The sequence below is a fragment of the Neomonachus schauinslandi genome, chromosome 11 (assembly GCF_002201575.2).
Source record: "Neomonachus schauinslandi chromosome 11, ASM220157v2, whole genome shotgun sequence".
NCBI classification, from domain to species: Eukaryota; Metazoa; Chordata; class Mammalia; order Carnivora; family Phocidae; genus Neomonachus; species Neomonachus schauinslandi.
This window is the reverse complement of record NC_058413.1, coordinates 78,611,132-78,634,571: the sequence shown is the minus strand read 5'-3', so window position 1 is coordinate 78,634,571 and position 23,440 is coordinate 78,611,132. Positions and strand designations below refer to the sequence as shown.

Sequence of the window (23,440 nt, the reverse complement as noted above, 5' to 3'; positions counted from 1 at the left end):
GCTAAATTCATGGTCCTGGGGTCCTGGGATTGAGTCCCTCATAAGGCTCCCTGCTCAGTGTGGAGTCTACTTCCCTCTCTCCTTCTGCCCCCCTCTCTGCTTGTGCACTCTCTCTCTCAAATAAATAAATAAAATATTTTTAAAAAAGAGGTGCAGATAAGTTTGAAAATGTAAAGTGTAATCTGTGTCAGTTCCACCCCTGTTATTCTGTTTTCTGATGTAAGGGCTGACAGGGAACATGAGATAGGGAACTCTGAGCTCGCAATTTTAAGTAATTCCAGCTTTTCTTGTTTTTCCCTACAGCCCTAGAGATAGTAGCTGCTTTCTGCAGTTACTAACTCTCCAAACTTTAAAGTTCTCATTTTATGCTGTTACCTAGTTAATAAGTTATATAAACTAGACTTAAAAACTGAGCACAACCAGTTGAAAATATCACCAACTTTCAATTACATTTAGAGAAGACCACTGAAATGAAAATATTTGCTAGGGCCCTAAGGGATTCCTTACTTGCATTGTCCTTTGACTTCTTATCACTCATTTCCTTTCAAGAGTATTGTGTTCAGTGTTTAAAGCAGACCTGGGAAATATCAGACACCTCTTCCCCCCTAACTAAAGCCTCTGAGCAGAATGCTGAGCAAGAAAAGGCAACACTCTTCTTTTCTATTTCCTGCATATACCACTTTAAAATGTTATGTAATAATGTAGGTAACAAAAGACAGCTAATTAAGCCTGCCTGGCTTAGACTTCTACTCTTAATATTCATCCTGAGTAAGTAGATGAGCGGTCAGCAAAAGAGAATGTCTACAATTTTCATTTCCAACCCTGACCCAGATCATTTCTGTCTTTTCAGGAAACATTACATCTCAATTATTAGAAGACAAATGGATATTATATTCTTACAGCAGTGTGGGGAAAGAGCTTCTACTGCCTCTGCTGATATCCCATTTTCCCTGTAGCAACTTTTTTTGTCACAAACTTCTACATTAGACCCAATCTAATTCTGCTAGTTTAGTCCCATACTGTTGAAATTTCAACCCCTCCCCACCTTGTTGAAACTGGAGAACAGCTTGTGAGCAATCTCTTGATAATAACCTTCCATATGTCTGAAACAGCCTTTTTATTTCCGAATTAATTAATTCCCCTCCCTTTTTTTTACACTTTACTGTATTTCCCAGGCCTTTACATACCTTTGTTTCCCTATGGATCCTTTTAAAGCATTTCCCATTTTTCTGGGGAAATTATACCTTTGTAGAATTGACCAATACTAAACACAGTATGTCATAGTCATCATGCATATGTTCTGTACTCAGTGTTGTATAATTCTACTTGCAGAGAGATTTCTAGGAGTGTAACTGGTTCATTTGTGTTATATTTTGCTGCAGCCACCTACAGAGAAACCATTTAATTTTTGCTAAATTCAGATTTAAATAGAAGTTTCTTTAGAAGTTGCAGTTTATTACTTCCCTATTGACTTTGTATTTAACTTAAAATTAGGCAGATTGGTGAACTTGTGTGATATTATGAGATAGTGAAATTCAATAACCTAAAATCATTTGTCTTCTGCTGTTTTTAAGAATACAGATAAAGTATCGGCTTATTTATTTTTAAATGATCTGTGAAACTATGGCTTCATTAATTTACATCCTCTAAGTTATAAGAATGGAATACCTTTAGAGAGAGAGTATATAGAAGTGCATGTATTTACTTCTCAAGAGGCATAAAAATGTAGTTTGTAAGCAATGGTATTCTGACATGTTTTGAAAGTATTTTAACAATCAAATAAATTTCCCAGTGTGGCTTATGATATTCATGAGATGATGTCATGGGTCAGAGAAAATTCAAGAGGAGGAAAATCTGCCTTTATTGTCATTTAGTCTCAGTTTATTTATTTTTTATTTTTTAAAAGATTTTATTTATTTGTTTGAGAGAGAGAGACACACAGCAAGAGAGGGAACACAAGCAGGGGGAGTGAAAGAGGGAAAAGCAGGCTTCCCGCGGAGCAGGGAGCCCGATGTGGGACTCGATCCCAGGACCCAGGGATCATGACCTGAGCCGAAGGCAGACGCCTAACGACTGAGCCACCCAGGCGCCCCGTTAGTCTCAGTTTAAAGTTGGAACAAAACAGATGGGTAGTAAATCTCTAGAGATAAAAGCTGACTGTGGGAGGACATTTGGTCAAGCTGTGTACTGTTGCTTAGGTAATGACAGACTGGACTCCAGACAATGTGATGCTAAATCAGCTAAATGCATGATACAGTGAGAACAGGGACTATAGAAATCCTTGGAAACTAGTACAGTAACTGGCACACAGTTGTTTCTTAAAACCTTCAGACTGGTATTCAGTGCTAGGTTCTTTCAAGGTACTTTAGCCTATTTGCATTTACCAGATGAGCTATGAAAATCATGCCACTTTCTTTTTGGCTACTTTGCATTAATGAATGAATCATTTTTCCTTGAGAGAGGAGTATCTAGGAAACTGTTTGATTTAAAGAATAACATGATAAAAATGGTGATTTCTACTGATGGAGTGAGGTAAGAATAAGTAGGAAAAGATGGGGACAAAAATACAAGTGTAAATGTGGACATAAATGGAAAAAGATGAGGGCAAGAGGTAGAGGTGTGGAGAATATAGGTGGATTTGTTTGGGAGAATAGGAATTAGCCAAAAGGCTTTCTGCATAAAAAGTTGTTTGTTATTTATTATGTGTTACTGATAAAGAGTTGAATTGGATTAAGTAGACACAGTCCTTCTGAGTTTATTCATGCCTTCAACAAATATTTCCTGAGTGCTCTTATGTGCCAGGCACTGTGGTAGGCACTAGGAATAAGTGAAGAATGTAGTCATGATTCTTGCCCTCGTGGGGTTTAAAACTTGATGGGGACTTCCTGGTTATTCTTTTTGCCTCCCTTGCCTGTCACCTTCCTCTTCCTCCAAACTCTCTGCCTTGTTTTGAATGCTGCAAATAACATCCTCTGGGCTTTTAAGCTGGCTTCTGTTTACCATTAGCCAAGAGAACCATCAGAGGAGCTCAGAAGGCATGAGGAAAAAGAAATCAGGGTATGAATTTCCTGATCCTTTTCCTCAGATGTTTTTTTTAATGCATTTCATCATGGCTATGGTTACTATAGTTGCTTTGGGGGGGCCCAGCCCTTTCCATATCTCCAGCTGTCCCTGGTTCTGGTGACACCATCTCCTCCTCCCTCTTCATTCTGACTTAAGGGTGGGAATGACTTCTTGTTATCACTAGTCTACAAATGCCTCAGTTTCTTTTCTTTGTTCTCTTAGCCTTGCTCATTGATTTTCAACTTGTGCCTTTACTAAACTCTTTTGGACCATAAGGGTTTGACCCTGTTTCCACCTGGATTTCTGACTGATCCAAAGGGGAAAAAATAGAGAAACTCATATGTAAATAATTTTTTTTAAAAGATTTTATTTATTTATTTGAGACAGAGAGCATGAGAGGGAGGAGGGTCAGAGGGAGAAGCAGACTCCCTGCCGAGCAGGGAGCCCGATGTGGGACTCGATCCCGGGACTCCAGGATCATGACCTGAGCCGAAGGCAGTCGCTCAACCAACTGAGCCACCCAGGCGCCCTCATATGTAAATAATTTAATAATTTAAAACTGTATTAAGGGTTATGATAAAAAAACACAAATATTTAGATAGAGAATAATGAGTGTCAGTTACATAAAGTAGTCACACCTGGCTTCTTTAGAGGATAATATTTAAGTTGAGGCCAGAGGATAAGCAGGACCTAGCATGGAAAGAACAGGGAAGAGTGTGCCCCATAGAAGGAACAGCAAGTGTAAAGGACATGAGATAGCAAAGAGCTTGGCATCCTTTATGCCAGAATTTGGTTATAATACTATATGAAGAACATTTGGTTAAAACATTATGTGGATTGGGGCTCCTGGGTGGCTCAGTCAGTTAGGCTTCTACCTTCGGCTCAGGTCACAATCCCAGAGTCCTGGGACTGAGCCCCGAGTAGGGCTCCCTGCTCAGCCGGGAGCCTGCTTCTCCCTCTTCCCCTGCCACTGCCTCTGCATGTGGTCTCTCTCTCTCTAAATAAATAAATAAAATCTTTAAAAAAAGAAAACATTATGTGGACAGATGGAGGGGGGAAATCAGCTTGAGTGGCAAAGTCCTGATTGGTATCTAGTGACAGATAATAAAGCTCCTGGACAGGCAAAGTCCACCAGAAAATCATGTCCTTTTTTTTTTTTTAAAGATTTTATTTATTTATTTGAGAGAGAGAGAGAGAGACAGAGAAACAGCATGAGAGGGGAGAGGGTCAGAGGGAGAAGCAGGCTCCCCGCTGAGTCGGGAGCCCGATGTGGGACTCGATCCCAGGACTCCGGGATCATGACCTGAGCCGAAGGCAGTTGCTTAACCAACTGAGCCACCCAGGCGCCCAAATCATGTCCTTTTTAAAGTGGGAAGTAGCTCAGGTGAGTTGTGTGAACTAAGCAGATGCTCGGGTATTAATTTGAAATTGCTATGATTATGTTGGTATGCAACAAGGATCTATTCCACATAATAACGTACTCTAAAAGAATAACCCATATAAAGATGTTATTTTTTAAATTTTATTTACTTACTTTTTTTTTTTAAGATTTTATTTATTTATTTGACAGAGAGAGAATGAGAGAGCACATGAGAGGGGGGAGGGTCAGAGGGAGAAGCAGACTCCCTGCCGAGCAGGGAGCCCGATGCGGGACTCGATCCAGGGACTCCAGGATCATGACCTGAGCCGAAGGCAGTCGCTTAACCAACTGAGCCACCCAGGCGCCCCTAAATTTTATTTACTTTCATCAGTGGTAGATTAGTCTTTAGGTAGAGGTAGATCTCTTCATAGCATGTTTTCTTTTCCTTTTCTCTCTCTCTTTTTAAAGATTTTATTTATTTATTTGAGAGAGTGAGAGAGCCAGAGAGAGAACATGAGCAGGAGAAGGGGCAAAGGGAGAGGGGGGAAGCAGACTCCTCACTGAACAGGGACCCTGATGCAGGCCTGGATCCTGGGACCCCAAGATCATGACCTGAGCAGGCGCTTAACCAACTGAGCCACCCAGGTGCCCCATGTTATTATTATTTTTTTTTCATAATTATGACACTTTGTAAAAAGGCTATCAAATGAGCAACAGAGACTTTCTTGACAAGTTGTGTGTCTTTATCTATCCCCCCCTTTTTCTACTTATGTTGGGAGGAGATGAGGAGAAGGAGTAACAAAGAAGTGAAAAAATTGAAGAAAATAAAGTATTAAAATAACAAAATTTGACTGTTTGATTCCACCTAGAATGAAAGGGACTTTAAGGATCAATTTACTAAACATATTTCAAGAATTCCAAAAGCAAACACATCTAACTTATTAAACAAGCTTGCCTGGGGAAATATCCCATATTGTTTTTTTCTCTATAAATCCATTTCTGTAATTTGTTTTACAATATGACCTTCCGTTAGTACAAATTCTGGCATTTAAGAATTATTTAACTTCAGGATATATGAAAACCTTTGGCATCAAGTCAAAACATATTATTTTTGTATTTATCAGAATTGAAATGATTAAACAGGACATTTCCAGGCATATTTGACACCACATATGGGAAAATGGTGAAAAACAAGACTTTTAAGGTATGATTTAATCGTGTGCATTTAACCAATATCTTTGGGTTTGGAACGCTTCCTTGGATATCGGCCCAAATATCTTCTAGATGAATTTTAAGTTCTTGAAATATATTTCTACTTATAGACATATTTTGCTTAAAAATGGACCACATGACAACTTATTTTGTTTTTAGTCTATTACGATCATGCTTCTACTTAGATTTATATTTTAAAAGATTTATTTATTTATTTTAGAGAGAGAGCATGAGAAGGAGGGGCAAAGGGAGAGAGAAATTCAAGCAGACTCCATGCTAAGCGTGGAGACCAATGCAGAGCTCTATATCACCACTCTGAGATCACGACTGAACAGAAACCAAGAGTTGGATGCTTAACTGACTGCTCTACCCCGGCATCACACTTCTACTTAGATTTAAATAGAATTGCACATGTATTCATTTAATTTCAATCCATTTTGAAATTAAAAAAAAGAAACCATGGTGTTTAACTATGTTTATGCCCTCAACCTCTTCTTACTAGCTGAATTTTTCATATTTACTAATATTTTCCTCACCCGTAGGCTAAACCTACTTTAAGCACATTTATATAGAATTTTTTTAAGATTTTATTTATTTATTTGACAGAAAGAGACACAGCAAGAGAGGGAACACAAGCAGGGGGAGAAGGAGAGGGAGAAGCAGGCTTCCCGCTGAGCGGGGAGCCTGATGAGGGGCTCGATCGCAGGACCCTGAGATCATGACCTGAGCTGAAGGCAGACGCTTAATGACTGAGCCATCCAGGCACCCCCTATATAGCATGTTTTATCTCAAGTGCTTTATAGCTAGGTTGTGGGAGCTAGCTCGCCACAACTGAAGTTAAATGATTAGTAACTCTGATAGAGATGCATTTATGCAAATTATAATTATGGAGTCTAGAAAGGACCCTGAGGTCTTATCACCCTGAAAAAAACAAAACAACACCCTGTTTAAAATAAATCATAATACTCTAATCAAATATAATCAAAATCTCACTCCTGCACCTATGCTCAATACTCATATTATAACATCATTGACAAGTGATTATATATCATAAGATTTAAACCCTCAGAAATAGAATCATTAAGTATAGCAGTCATTATAGTGTGATATAAATCATCTTTCTGATTTGGAGAATGATTACATGTACATATTGACAGCTGGTGTTATAATGTTAACATCTTTCAGAAGATACTAAAGTAATCAGTTTGTTCACTGCAACTATCATTTTTATGATTTTTATGCTGTTGTCTCATATCTTATCAGAATCTATATTTTTTGCATGAGGAGCAGATAGCACCTTATCTTTTTATCCACTTTATATTTATATCATTCCTGAATGAAATTTAAGAATGACATTGGAAATTTAAGACATGTAGGCAAAGAGATGTAAAGCTATTCTTTTATTTAAAGAAGACTCCTTTATGTTAAAATAGCAAAACTACATACACTTTGTTCATAGAAACCACTAGAAAGATCATTATTATTGGTTACTTCATCAGTTACTATTTGCCCCTCCCCCCCCCTTTTTTTAAAAGATTTTATTTATTTATTTGAGAGAGAGAGAATGAGAGAGAGCACATGAGGGGGGGGGAGGGTCAGAGGGAGAAGCAGACTCCCCGCCGAGCAGGGAGCCCGATGCGGGACTCGATCCAGGGACTCCAGGATCATGACCTGAGCCGAAGGCAGTCGCTTAACCAACTGAGCCACCCAGGCGCCCCCCTCCCCCCCTTTTAAATGAATAACCAGCAAGGAACTTCTGGGGAAATGAAATCTAACAAAGTAAGTGATCCAAAAATAAGATATGTCACATTTTAATAAACAATTGTGTCTAATTATGGAAGAATATGTACTTACTTGCCAAGTGCAAAGCATTCCATCTTAACAGTTGTTCCCTTAGCAGCTGTAACTGTGAAAGGAAAATGGACCTCAATTTTCGGTTCATATTCTCCCATCACACCTGGGAAATAAAGAACATTCTTTAAGCATAAAATGAATGTCACAATTTCCTTCCAATTCTGGAAATGTTACATTGAAAAGTGCTGTGGTTTGGTTGTTAATGTCTGTTTGATGACTGCTAAATTTTTGATGCATTGAAATAAGAAGGATACTTAGACTCAATCTGAAATCCCAGTCTTCCTTTAAGGATGTTAAGCATGTATGTTCAATACTATTTTAAATAATAATTATTGAAAATGTTAGTCAACACTGCTAGTTTAGTTACTGATTATATTCCAGGGGAAACAAATAAATATGAACATTTCCCATGGTAAGTAAGTGGGTTTTTTTCTACATAAGTAAAAACTTTCTTTATCATTGTCATATAAATGAATACTTATTCATTAAGTCAACATACATTTATTGAATATCTATAATATTCAAACATTTTGCTGTGAATAATGGGAGTTATAAAGATAAATCAGCCATGGACTGTGCTCTCAAGCACTCAGCAAGTGTATTCTTAGAGAAAGAAACAACATATACTCAAGTATGGAAGAAGAGTGATATATAAAAATCATTGTAAACAAAGATAGGAAGTGATGAGTGCCATGAACAAGATATCCCTAAAGTATTATGTACATCTGAGGCTCTTACAGGAATAGTTAGGATTTGAGTAAGTAGGAAAATGATAGGAGAAAAAGTAAATGAAACTGAAAGAATAAAGACAAAATGAGGGGAAACTATCAGAAGTAGGAATATCAGCTTTTCTGGTATGTTAGTATGTGAAGGGAAATAATACTAGGCAAATTTGGAAATATAAATGGAGTACAAAAAAATAGAGGGCCTTAATTGACAGAGTAAGACATTCAGACATTAATCTGTAAATAATTTGGACTACTGAGGTTTTGAATAGGGAACTGGTATTTTGCTGAGATGTATATACTGAAATTGGAGCAGAGATCAGTAAATCAATTACGTTATTTCAATAATGGAAGATAGAAAGAATAAAAGCCCAGACTTGAATTATGGTGGTAAAAAAAGAGAAGAGGCACTAGATGGAAAACAAAACAAAACAAACAAACAAAAAAAATCACCAAAAAACCCCCCCTAAAACAAGAAAGAATTGAGATTGTCACACAATAGGGGGGTGCCAGGGACAAGCATGTGATCCTCTTCAATAATGACATTAAGGTTTCCAGCTTCAGGGGCTGAATGAAAGGAAAACGGACACAACTACAAAATGAAATGACTTTCATTTTAGGAGTACTGAGTTTGATACCTATAAGATATTCAGAAGAAAGAATCTGACCAGATAACACAATGAAAGAATGAAGCTCTAAATGAGTTCTGGGCAGGTGATAGGTACTTCTTGTCATCATTTAGAGGTGGCAGTTGAAGCTGTGAGATTGGATAGGGCTTTCACCTATCAAAAGGCTTGGCTGAGGCCTGGTGAATTGCAGTCCTAGTTCCCTCACTAGCTAGACAGGAGCTAATTTCCTCCCCCAAATTTTAGGAGATCCCTGTGTATAAAGTACCGCAGAGAACACAGGTATAATTTAGCACAGATGTTTCTCTGAGCAGCTTGTGTGTGTTTGGGGACGTCTGTGTTTATGGACATATGTACACATATAGGTCCATGTGTATGTGTAGATAGCTCTGTGTGTAATCCCTTTGTGTATGTGTGTAAGATGAGAAAGGAGAGGAAAAAAATTAGAGTAAGAAAAATGAGATAAGATATAAAGGCAACACACACTGGATGTGCAAAGAAGAAATGGTTAACTTTAGCAAAGAAAACCTTTATTTGTTCATTTATCATCTATCTATCTATCATCTATCAATCTATCATCTATCTTTCTATTATCTGTTTATCTATCTATCTCTCATGTATATCTATCTATTATTAATTTGATATGGGCCTTGAAGAATGAATGTGGCCAACTTTAGATGGAAAGTGTTTAAGTTCACTGAGGACAGGAAGATTATCTCTGTTTTTTTATTTTTGTGCTAGTTTTTTTGCAAAGCAATCATAAACAAAATATCACTGATATTTGCACCAAAAGATTGGGCTTCTGGACATGGCTCTCCTAATGATTTAGACTGTTCCATCTCAGATAGGTCAGTGACTTCTGTGTCTCATTCTTATTAATCTATAAACAGAGGGAATAGAAGAGAATTACCATTAACATAATGTCTTATTCTAACAAGTAGATTCCTTAATTGCTTTCTAGTCCAATGTTCACTGAGCACCAAGAGCCTGATGTATAACAAGTGAATTGAGTGATTAGTCCTATAGCAAAACAAATGTTTAAGCACTTCTCTCTCTATTCCTCAATACTGTTTTCCTCTTCTACTTCTTTTATATCCTCCTCCATACTTTCCAACTTCTTTTATTTCTCACATCTTTTTTTTTTTTTCCTATATCTTTCCTGAATAGCAGGATTTGACCTGCTAGTGATACCTGGCTGAGTGTATTCAATGATGAGAAGTTTATCTTCAAAGCCCTTTTACCCTGTAGGCCCGCCATATGAGGACTCCCAAGCATCTTGTTCAGTGTCTACCTTTGTTTGGCCCATCTGAAGCAGTCCCTAAATTTAGCTTGCGATCTCCCTATCCACCCTTAACATTGATTGTATAGTATTTGTGTTCCAAGTCTACCTGTTAATCTGATGATTTAGTAATACATGATCTATCATGATGCTTATTAAACTTAATACCCTACTTGCATGGGTCCTTGTGAGTGCTAGAAGTTGTTGAGTACCGTAAAATGTTGTAGGAGGGCGGTGAAATTGAGGCTGAATTTAGAGAATATTTCTATATAATTACTTTTTAGTAAATTGTTTAAAAAGGTCTCAGAAAAAAGGAACCTGAATCTCCAAAGCTGCAGTAATCTGTTTTGATTTCTTCTCTTATCATAAGTAAAAACTTCCTTTAGAATCCACTTTTATGCTAATACTTTTGTATTATGTTTTTAAAGAGGGTCCTGTAAAAAAAAAATAAAAATAAATATGAGGATCCTATAACTGTACAACATTTCAGGCCCTTCAATATCTGGATCTGCCTCTGAATCATATCAAAGTATTACTGATATTATTGGCTAATAGGAGTTAAACCCATCTCTCTTCTCTTTCACATAATATTTGTGAAGTGCAAAGAAATTCTTTTACAGCTTTCATCCTTAAGAATGACTCAAAGGATAGGCATTCCTGGTAGTATTTGGGAAGTGATTTCGTCCAGGTAGGGCCTTCTGGTGTTTCTCAAATGATTCCCATATGGCCAAAGACATTGTTAAGCCTCACTTCAGGGCCCAAAAAGTTTGCTAATATTTCAACTAGATATTAAAAATAAAATTAAAAGGTTTGTGTAAGAGGTTTCAAATTATATTATCTAATTTGAGCTGCACTGTAAGAAATAACTGGTTCTTTCTAATTTTACTGTAATGGTGATGATAAAAGGACAGATGAGAAAACTTTTAGATATGTCTTGTTCTTTAACAATTGAATACATTCAGCAATTAAGTTTTGCTCTATATTTCATGGGATAATTATGTTAGTACTAAAGTCCACCTTAGCAAATATAATTCACCCTCTTTTTTTTTTTGAAGATGAGAGATTTAAAAGTCAAAGAGGTCAGGTACTGGCCCAAGGTCCTATAGAATGTTGTTGGTAGAAATGGGGCAAAAATGGGAATTTTTTGACCTCAGGTCTTTAATAGCTATTTTTTTGACATCACTCTGTTGAGGAATTTTAATCACAGAGTGTAACAGACCAGGCATACCACATGTAATACATCAGTCATTGGCTGTCTGTCATGGTACTTGGTTTATTTCAGCTGCAATTTTTAATATTTCAAGTCATTTATGGCTTAGCTTGTAATTTATTTTATTGGCTAGGGTTTGATGATGAAAGGAAAGAGAAACAGTCCTATAAGGCACTTAGTTAAATATCAAAAGATGAGGCTTATCTCTTTCATCAAGGTAGTTCCTTTATTTTTATTTTATTTTGTTTCATTTATTTATTTTTGTCTCCCAGGAGACACTACACTGTGTCTTCATCTCTTTCCCCATACCTGTCTTTTCTGGGATGGTAGGCTGTCCTATTGAAATTGCTGCCAATAGAAAGTGACCCCAAATTACCCTAATTCCTAATAAACAGAGGTCTTCCAGCTAAGAGAACATTACTCTCCTATGTCTTCATGGTTGTTGATTTTTTTTTATATATATATTCCAATTACTTACAAAGAGTTAGGGTGTTTTTCCCTAAGTAGAGTGTAATTTAGAGCAGTGTTTCTCCAAGTGCTTTGCAGAGTAGAGAGCCAATGACATCCAAAAAATCTGAAAAACTTAAAAAATTTCAGTCTGCAAGTTAACTATGAGGCTAGTGATAAATAATCTTTGAAGGTGGGTCTACAGAATCTATATTTTAATAGTACTTGAGTTTCAATAGATGTTTCATTTGTAATTATTTTTTTACTGTCTTTAGCAATCTGAATATTAATATATAGTTATTGTGCTATGTAAGCCCCCTGGTAAGGAGATGAAAGCCCAAATAAATAACAAAAACAACATTAAATAGTAATAATAATAATAATAACAACAACAATAATAATGACAAAGATGAAAGAGGGAAGAAAGGAAATGACTAAATAGTTCACCCTATGTCTATTAACATAGTGCTATGTGTAAGACATATCACTATACTCATCTTTTTGGGACATATTAGAAGTTAACTTGTGATTTATAGATAAGTGATGCAAATCCCAGCTCCAGCCCTGGCTCTCTTGGAACATCGAGGCAATCACAGAACCTCTCTGGATCCATTTTTTCATGTATAATGAGTGTTAATATTATGGACAGTTTAGAACTCTAAATATTGCACATTAATACACTCTTCTTTATTTACTGTATTCAAATAAATTACAAGTTATAATCCTTGGGAATGTTAATCATTTAGAAAAGTGTCCACATGCCTTATTTTTAATTCCCAAAATGAGTCCCTGATAAGAAACAATTTCACAAGCCTAGATAGATAGACAACATGTTGTTTTCTCACCTCAAAAAGTGTGTATTACCCTGAATCACAGTTTCCAAAGATGAGTTATTGTTATGTAAATAAGGGGATTAAAGGATCTCCTGACAAGAAGAAATAAATAACTTGTGTTATCTTCAAATAAATGTACTATTATGAATAGTATTTATCTGAGGAGATTGAGAAGAACTAGAGAGGTTTATTATTAGAAGATGTTTTCCATCATATTACATATATTCTGAAAATCAGAGAAACCAATAGATTTTTTTTCTCTTTCCCAAGCATCAAAAAAAATTGATCAAGGGGCTGCCTCACACTGTAATTGCTTTCCTCTGATTACTGAATTTTAAGATGTATCTTCTTCTCCTGTTCTTGACACTGTGATTTAGGGAAATATATGCATCCTCTCTACCACAATCTGAAGGCTCAGCCCATGTACATCAATAACTTGGAAAAATAACTTATAAAAGTAAAGTCTAAAGAAAGCAGCTATATATATATTTTTCTGAACAAAACTATAAGCTCTCTAGCATTAAAACAATAGGATAGATAGAGCAAATTTGAACAATTTGACAAAGGGTTGAATATTCACTTTGAAAAGTATGTTAAAAAGTTTTCCTTTTTTTTAAAAAAAAAGTTTCCATTTTTAGGAAATTAAATATGTTTGCTTTTTAAATAAATTTCTATTCACAAATAAAATTACAGAAACTTTTCTGTAAATATATCTACATAACCAAAAGTATATATAGTTCTGCAATAAGTCTATAATTTAAAACTCTTACGGGTGATTTTCTTACTAGTTTTCTTTGACTTTGTGGATTGTATGTGTGTGTGTATGTGTGTGTGTGTCTATGTGTGTGCCTTTCAAATATGAAAAAGAAATTTGGTACCTGCTAAAAGTTTTGGTAATTTGATTTTTATGAGATGCCACCAAAACCTGTGAGTGTAACAACAGATCAGCTTTTGAATAAACTTGGGTCCTCATTGCTACAGCCGAGGACCCTTCTTTGAAAGCTGGTTTGACTGGTCCCAGTAATAACGGGCAAACTACTGTACTGACTTGAAAGGAAACTAAATAAAAAGAAAAATATAATGATTCCAAATGACATATTAATATTAATTTCAATAATTAAATGCTTCAAAGATCTCTAAATAACTCTATGGGAATCTCCCACCCTAATTAGAGTTGGTTCTTTTCAATTGTGATTTAAGTAGAAGCTATAATATCTGTATGCTTCATTCAAATATTTATATCTACCAGATTGTATTTTTTCCATTAAAAAGATAAAGTAAAATGCCTCAGAAATATGGTGGACTTTCTTCACTGCATTAAGCACATTAATCATAAATTGCTATATCCACAGTCCTTTCTATAAGAAACTAAAAGCAGTAAGATACAAATAAGATAAAGGTAAGGCTAAATTATGAGGAAGGAGTTTTGACACACACACCATCTGGAAGGTAAGGATGATCTATTCAAATCAGAAGGTAAGACAAGCCAATTGGAGAGTAAAAAAAAAGTTATGTATAAGAGCTGAAACTCATTATTAGGAAAGATATAAAGGAAATAGCCATACACTCCTGTTAACTAAGATTCCTAGGACTATTTGGATTCAGTAACCTTCCAGTCTCAGTCCCTATGAGGTCAGGCCATATTACAGACCCTAATCTTAGATTTTTTAAATATCTTTTCTTTTATCATGTCATATATTTCCTGAAAACACAAGTCTCTTATTTAAGCTCACTGGAGTGAACTTCTGTACCTTGCAACTACCTAGAAACCCACATTGCCTTTTAGTTTTAGATTTTTAACATTCTTCAGAGAAATTATTTCTTCCAGAAAAGTTTCTTACCCATAGCTGTCTATTTATTCATACAGTAATCACCAAGAAGTCATGGGACTTAAAATATCCCAGAGGAATTAGTTCTGCTAGCTCATTTGATCAACTGCCTGGTTGCATAACTCTGGGAGAAAACGTGACAAATGGGTTGTTTTAACTATTGTTAAGAGTTTATTTTTACACTTTAATCTGCACAGATTGTTTTCTCACTTCAGTTTTGTTATTGAAAATGCCAGCATTCCTGCTGTTAGCACTCAGATTTGAGATACTAAACATACCAGGCCCTGATTTGCTCTGTAAACAGTTCACCACATATTTTATTTTATAAACTCTTACTGATTTCAAAGGATCTATGAATGATATGGTTCAAAAGATACATATTTCCAGGGGGGAACGTCAATTATCACATCTTCATCATGGGGCTTTATGTGCATTAAAGAGTCTAGATGTAAAGAGAGAATAAATATTTTTTTTTAAAGATTTTATTTATTTATTTGAGAGAGAGAGAGAGTGAGAGAGAGAGCGCAAGAGGGGGTAGGGTTAGAGGGAGAAGCAGGCTCCCTGCCGAGCAGGGAGCCCGATGCGGGACTCGATCCCGGGACTCCGGGATCATGACCTGAGCCGAAGGCAGTCGCTTAACCAACTGAGCCACCCAGGCACCCGAGAATAAATATTTTTAACACCTGCTATAAGCCTGGTGCTGTAAGTGTATGTAACTAAATTGTCATTTAAATCTTACAAACACAACAAGGTAGATATGATTATCTCTATTTTAATTAAGAGAAAAGTGAGTATTTGAAAGTTTAAATAACTTGCTTAACATCAATGGGCTATCAAATGACATGTAAAGGCTTCAAATCTAGAACTATATTAATTCCAAAACCAATTTGCCCTCATTATTCTATGTTGCTCCCCAGGAAAAGTTTCCACTGTTTACAAAGCAGAATTCATTTACTCATTTCCAGTTTTGTAGATAACTAAGTTCTACTTCAAATAACAGGTCTTTCCTGGTCCTCTACCTCCTGCCCCTCCCCACCCAACCAGGTTAATATCTGTTTCTTTGTCTGTATCTCTCTCTCTCTCTATATATGTACATATATATATATATATATATGTGAATTAAAGAATCTAGTTCTCATTAATTATGTAGAAAATGTGTAATAAGTAACGTAAGAGCCAAGAATATTTTAAAATTTATTTAATTTTTTTAGATTTTATTTATTTATTTATTTGAGAGAGAGAGAGAAAGTGCATGAGCAGAGGTAAGAGCAGAGAGGGAGGGAGAAAGAATCTCAAGCAGACTCCACACTGAGTGCAGAACCTGACAAGACCCTGAGATGATGACCTGAATAATATGGTCATATGAGAATAACAAATATTCTGTGAATGAATAAAGTGATAAAGTCTCTCCATTTCTCCATAATCAATTGATTATCAGGTCCTATTAATTTGGATGCTATAACGTGTTTCCTATCCATTTCTTTCTTTCCATTCTGATTGTCATTAATTCAGTTTGAATTCCCTTTCATCCAGCTCATTATCTTTGGCAATGTGGAGATACTTGGTGGCATGACTGGTTGTCATTAAGGCCTCTTATATATAGGAGAAAATAGAAGATATTTGAGATGGAGTTTAGACAACTCTTGGAAGAAGTTTTGCTATAAAGGAGAGTAGAGAAAATAAGATGAGAGCTGGAGGGGGGTAGTTGAACCAAGAAAAATTTGCTTTTAAGATAGTAAGTATTGTAATATGTTTGCCGATGAAAATGATTCAGTTTGGAGGAAACAAATGATCCTTACAGTAGAGAGAGGGGGTAACTGCAGAAACTCCTTGAATTAGGTAAGAGCATATGGGATCCAGTGCACTGAACTGCCAAGAACAGCTCATTAGTTCTAATAAGAGGTAAGGTAACATGAACAGATACAGATACAGGTAAGATGTTATGTTTGTTGTTGGAAAAATACATAAGATTATTAATTTAAGGCAAAATCTATATTCAAAATTATGTATCTTCTTATATTCACAGTCAGTTTCACATTTACGACCATGAAGTGAATGAGGCAAAGACTGCAGGTGGAGTTAGAGATGTGCCAAGTGAGTGGAATATAATGGAGAGACTGGGAGGTTATAGAATGGAGAGTGTATAGAGAAAAATGTTTATAATGAGTGACTATGTCATCTAAAATAGAAAGGAAAGGTACTTGAGGACATGAGGGTGTGATGGACAGAAATATATAGTGGATTACAGAGCCTGTGGTTGAAGAATTGTTTGAGTGGAAAGTGCTAAATAGACAGAAAGGAGGCTGTGGGCAGAGAGCTGTTACTAAAAATTGAGATTTTGATGAAGGCAGAATCATTGGTAATGACAAAATTCAGGCTCTGACCTTGGTAATGGGTGGCTAAGGTAAGAAGGAGTGCAAGTTCAAGGGAGACAAGGAGGTTAAGAAACAGAAAGGTCAGGACATTGAATGGATCATTGCTATAAATATGGATGTTACCCAGACAGAGTAACATCCGTTAAGTGAGGAAGACTGAGCTACGACGATTAAACATTATTGCAATAGAGTTGATTGCGACTCCTGAAGGCGTGCCATGGATCCTTTCTCTTTACTGATGTTTTCATTTCTTAGTTTCCCATTCGAAAGTTTCAATGTTCCAGTCCTAAGTATTCATTTTAAACTTACCTCTCACTCTTCCCCTTCATGCATCCATTATTCTATGTAACAGAAATATTTGCTATTTTCTTTTTTTCAAAGATTTTATTTATTTATTTGAGAGAGAGAGTGTGTGCATGCATGAGCAGGGGCAGAAGGAAAGGAGAAGCAGACTCCCCACTGAGCAGGGTGTCAGAAGCAGGGCTCCATCCCAGGCCCCCGAGATCATGACTTGAGCCAAAGGCAGATGCTCCAGCGACTGAAGCACCGAGGCGCTCTGCTATTTTCAAAATATACTTTATTCTTATTTGGTTATGAGACTTCCACATGCTGTTTTTCCTTATTTAAAAATACCTTAATATCATCCCCTGCACGCTAAAGTTTAGTTATCAGTAAACTTCACATTCCATCTCAGAAGGTGACAATGATGGCGACAATGACAAAGAAGAAGAGGAGGAAAGGGAAGGGGAAGAGGGAGAAAAAGTGAGGAAGGGGAAGGAGAAAGAGAAGAAAGAAGAGAGAGAGGAAGAGGAGGAGGAGAAGAAGAAAGAGAGCGAGAAAGCACACAATAACATGCCCTCTTCCAGTAAAAAACAAATTTCTGTGATTTCCCCAGGAAGAAATTTTGTCCCCTACTTCTGGATTACCATGGTGTCTTATTTCTTTTGATACTAATTATGTTATACCTTGTGTTATAGTTATTTATATACAGCTATTCCAGTTATCTTACTGGTTAAAACTATCATTGTCAAATTTGAAATTTCCTATCTGACCCAACCATACTCCTAATTCTTCTTTAGTCTGTCTTACTGATGTCTTTGTGACTTTGCCTCTGAACTCCTAGGTCATTATAAGCAAACTTATTTTTTTGTACAACTGTTTTAACTCCTCATTCTATCCGCTCATCAAAAAGTAATATGCATTTTCCATGTAATATTCATTTGTCTTTCATTACTCAATAGAATAGAGCTGTGACATCCTGTCAATCCATTCTTTTCTCAAAAAAAAAAAAAAAAATTCAAGATTCCAGATCAACATTTGAATCTGTTCGTCTGTTCTTCCTACTACTACTGCTACAAGAGTTATTGTCCTGAAGGCAAGCAAATAAACAAAGAAGAAAAATAACAAAAATACATATATTTAATGCTAATTCCCTGCTTCAAAGACTCCGCTTACTCAGGTGTGATTTAAAATAAAGTCTGAACCCTCTAACATTGCATTCAACGACCTTCCCAATTTGGACCTTTCCTCTCTGGTTAGTTTTATCTTTAGTGACTCTTCTCACAAATCTCACTCTGTAGCCACACAATACTTTTCTCTACTTTTCAAAGTAACCTTGCCACTTTACAACCACATGCTTTTGCCTTTCTCTGTAATTTGTTTAACCTTTTCTTCTATTTAATAAACTAACATTCAGGTTTTAAAATCATACTCAATTTTTTTAAATTTTATTATGTTATGTTAGTCACCATACATTACACGTACTCAAATTTCATCTCCCCTTTAGAATAATTAATTTTACTCTATTCTTTGTTTTCACAGTGCACAGTTCAAAGCATGATTTTAGTGCATATCTCATTGCATTTTAGTGATGTTTACTTCTCTATATTCCTCACTGAATTGTGGTTTCTAACAATGAGGAAACGAAGTTTGTTTTTTGTACCTGCAGTGCCAATACATAAATTGATTAACTTCTATCTGGCTACATGTCACTCTGCGTGAGCAGAGTTCCAGAGTTCCATGGTCCATAGTTTCTCCCGTTGAATATTTGATCTCATTTTCCTATGAAAATTTTTATTTACTATCTTGAATTGGTTCTTACAAACATTTTCATTACTCCTCATTTGAAGTTTGAGAGTGTTTCAGGAGCAAACCAAGAATTTTCTCATAATCGTTCTAGTATTTCTTATACATGTCTCTTCTGATTTCTTTCCACAGACATAATTTAATTCAAACCTTTGACTTCAGTCTCTGGTATACTCGGCCCTAATTCTGCTGTCTTTTCCATCCAATACATTCTGTACATGACTTCAGCTTAATCTTTGTAAAATAGTATTATCATCATTTATTTTCCTCTCTCAAAAAAATAGTGATTTCCCCATTGCCTTATTGATAAAATTCAAACTCCTTATTTTGGCATGTAAAACCTTAAAAATCCACTCCAAATCTAATTTTTCAAACTTAGTTTCCACTAGATTATAATAAACCCATCGCTGTGGTTAGAATGTCTCCAAAATGGCAATTATTCATTCCTGTGTTATATTGAGGTTATTAATCTATATATCCATTCAAATACTCTCCATTAAGAAGGCTGGGTTAAGTTTTTTTTCCTCCCTCAGTATTACCTTCCACAACCACTGTACCCCTATGATGGATCCACCCTATAAATTCTTATAGGACTTACTATTTACATTTCTCATCTGTACTTAGTCATGTTTTATTTAATGTTTACTGTTTACATGTCTTGTTTCTCTAATGAGATAGATAATTGACTGGTGGCTAGAGCCATGCCTTACACTTAATTCTAGCTCATAGAGGCTTGATCATGGTAGGCTCATGCATATAGATAGTCCTAGCTTACTACAAGCCAAGTGATGAGGGCTAGCTATTGAGCACCAATTATCCATACAACTAGAAATAACAACTAATCTTCAAATTCATTTAAGAATTTTTCATGACTCAGGTCTGGGAAAACATCATAAATCATCCAGAATTTCCCCCAAATCCTCATAAGTAATTTCATATTTTAAAATCATTTGGGGAGAAAAAATGAATTTACCAGTTTTATTCTATATAGATATATACATGTATATACAATAAAAAGATGTAATATTTAAAAATGATTAACCCATTAATATATTGTAGTACCATTTATTCTTGGTCATTAAAAAGATTTAGGTCATTAATACTGATGAAATGGAGTGTCTATCTTAAGCCTGTTAATGATGATGAATAAACCATAATGTATTTGAGTTTTCATGTCTTTCCTCTCACAAAAGAATCCTTCTTGGTGATATGGACTAACAGGACTATATTAATAAGTTTCCGTATTATTTTTATTTATTTATTTATTTATTTATTTATTTATTTATTTATTAAATTTTATTTTATTATGTTATGTTAATCACCATACATTACATCATTAGTTTTTGATGTAGTGTTCCATGATTCATTGTTTGCATATAACACCCAGTGCTCCATGCAGTACGTGCCCTCTTTAATACCCATCAGCAGGCTCACCCATCCACCCACCCTCCTCCCCTCTGGAACCCTCAGTTTGTTTCTCAGAGTCCATAGTCTCTCATGGTTCATCTCCCCCTCCGACTCTCCCCCTTCATTTTTCCCTTCCTACTATCTTCTTATTTTTTTTAACATATAATGTATTATTTGTTTCAGAGGTACAGGTCTGTGATTCAACAGTCCTACACAATTCACAGTGTTCACCATAGCACATATTATTTTTATTTGTTGAAGATATTATCTAGTATTAAGCCAAAATAAAGGATAAGAAGAATTTGGCCCCAAAAGAAATATAATTATTGAATATAACTATTTACATTAAAAAGGAACTGGTATTTACTAGACTGTAAAAGATATACTTTTCCTTTTTTTGAAAAAGAAGGTAATCAGGAAAGAATTCATAATGGAAAAGATGTCCTCCTTTGCAAATTGTCCTAGTTCTGTTTGGGTGTGAGTAAAGACTTTCTGAAGAGAACCAGAAGCAGGGCTATACTCATAGTGAGTGTTCACTACAAACATGCTAGCTATACAAATGTTGAATTTTCAACACTGGAAAGCCTTTGGAAATCTGTTTATGAAAAAATGTTTGTTGATATTTTTATTTTATTTTATTTTTCATTATGATAAATGTACTTTTTAATTCCCATCACTGATTTCACCCATACCCCCACCCACCTCCCCTCTAGTAACCATCAGTTTGTTCTCTATAGTTAAGAGTCCGTTTCTTGGTTTGTCTCTCTTTCTCCTTTTTCTTTTCCTTTGCTCATTTGCTTTTATTTTTGCCTTATTGGATGTTTTTTATTATTATATTATGTTAATCACCATACATTACATCATTAGTTTTTGATGTAGTGTTCTATGATTCATTGTTTGCGTATAACACCCAGTGCTCCATGTAGAACGTGCCCTCTTTAATACCTATCACCTGGTGATCATTTGCTTTTATTCTTTTCTTTCTTTTAAAAAAGATTTATTTATTTATTTGAGAAAGAGGGGGCACACACAAGTTGGGGAGGGGCAGAGGGAGAGAATCTTCAAGCTCACTCACTGCTGAAGGCAGAGCCCGATATGGGGATGCAGGGCTTGATCTCATGACCCATGAGCTCATGACCTGACCCGAAACCAAGAGTCACATAACTGACTGAGACATTCAGGCACCCCACTTGTTTTGTTTCTTAAATTCCACATATGAATGAGATCACATGGTATTTATCTTTCTCTAACTGACTTATTTTGCTTAGCATTACACTCTCTAGCTCTATCCATGTTGTTGCAAATGGCAAGATTTCATTCTTTTTATGGCTGAAAAATATTCTTACATATCAATATAGCTATATGTCTATATAGATCTATATCACATTTTCTTTATCCATTCATCTATTGATGGACACTTCAAAAAAATTAAATTACATAGCACCTTATTTCAGCTCAACAAAACTGCTTGTTCCACAGGCTTAAATTCGTTTAGTGAAATCATGGTTTGGGGAAATAAGCAATTTAATGATAGATGCAAATATGATCTGTAAGGTCTTATTTCTTACTTCTTGTTGTATTATGATTTGTTTACATTGCTCATAGTTGGATTTGTGAATAATTTTTGTAGTTTATAACTCACTCTCCCCCTTATTTCTCTCACCTTTTTATAAGATTTCTAAAGTTGTAAAGATGAATTAAAATCTAAAATTACAATTAGAGACCAAGTATGATATTTAAGGTCATGCACTAATCACTGTTAGATGTGTAAGGATAATACAGAAATAAAAATAATACTCAATCCTTCTATGGATATACAAGGTATCTCTCCAAGTCCTTTAGATAAGTCAATTATAATTCTTACAACCTTTTGAATTGGTTTAGTAATTTCCTCATTTTACTTCTGAGGAAACTAAATTAGAAAGGTTAAAAATTGTCCAGGGCACACCTGCATGCTTCAGTTGGTTAAGGGTCTGCCTTCAGCTCAGGTCATGTTCCCAGGGTCCTGGGATCGAGCCCCCTGTTGGGCTCCCTGCTCAGAGGAAGCCTGCTTCTCCCTCTCCCTCCCTGCTCCCACTGCTTGTGCGCACTCTCGCTCTCTCTCTCTGCCAAATAAATAAAATCTTTTAAAATAAATTGTTCAAAGTCATGGCTATTAAATGCTACAGGCAGAATTTGAATTCAGGAAGTCTGGTCCCAGAGTCCATGTCTTCTCCACAATGCTATACAATGAATGAATTGTATTCCATGTTTTCTGTGGTAAATCAATGTTTTAGAGCCAAAGACATTTTTCCATAGAAAATTGTAAGTAATGGTTTGGTTGTTATTTAACTTACAAAATATACTGCCTTGTTCATAATAAGTGATGTATAGTACTAACACAGCTCTTTGGATTTCTAGGTCCTAGAAGCAAGGATTGTTATATTTAAGGGAGAGGAGAAAATAAATCACCTCTCCTCTCTACATATGCTTTCTTTCCAGATGCAGAGCCAGCCTCAGACAAAAACTTGAAAGACAAAGTTTTTTCATATTCTATTTTTTATTTACCTTTTTTCTCTAGTTCCTTTGCATATGTTTTTCCCTCTGTCTATAAAGTCAGCCCAGAATTGGGACAATTGACAAACTCCTTTTATTTCTCAACACTGCACTCAAATGTCAAATCTGCTCTATAGAGACTCCTGATGGCCCTGTGTAGTTGGTTCCTGACTTCTTTGTGCCTCTGACATATGATACCTCTTTATTTTACTCTTCACACATTGTGATGTTACTTAAGAGAACTATCACCTTGTCTATCTTCCCGATTAAATGATGAGTTCTTTGAGGATCAAAAGGTGTGTTATTCATCTTAAATCCCAAGAGCCAAAACAACAACAACAACAACAACAAAAAAAACTGTGAACTATGCCAGATTCTTTATATGCATAATTATTCTAATCTTTACAACAATCTCAAGGCAGTTATAATCCCTGTTATATGAATCAAGAAACCAAGGTTTGAACGTGTGGGTCACATAATTAAAAAGAGGCAGTACTGGGATTACAAAATAATTAAGTCTGCCTCAAAAGTTCTCTGCCCGACTGTGTGTATGTATATATATATATATATATATATATATATATATATATATATATATAT

At 35.6% G+C, this 23,440-nt stretch overlaps 1 protein-coding gene across 1 annotated transcript in view; it reads right to left on the bottom strand.

Annotated features, from left to right (window-relative positions):
- CNTN5 (contactin 5) overlaps positions 1-23,440 on the bottom strand; it is a 570,282-nt gene that overhangs the window by 357,743 nt on the left and 189,099 nt on the right. The window contains exon 7 of the mRNA XM_044919780.1: positions 7,490-7,592. Within this exon, the coding sequence (XP_044775715.1) occupies positions 7,490-7,592 (103 nt within the window). The remainder of the gene's footprint in view (positions 1-7,489; positions 7,593-23,440) is intronic.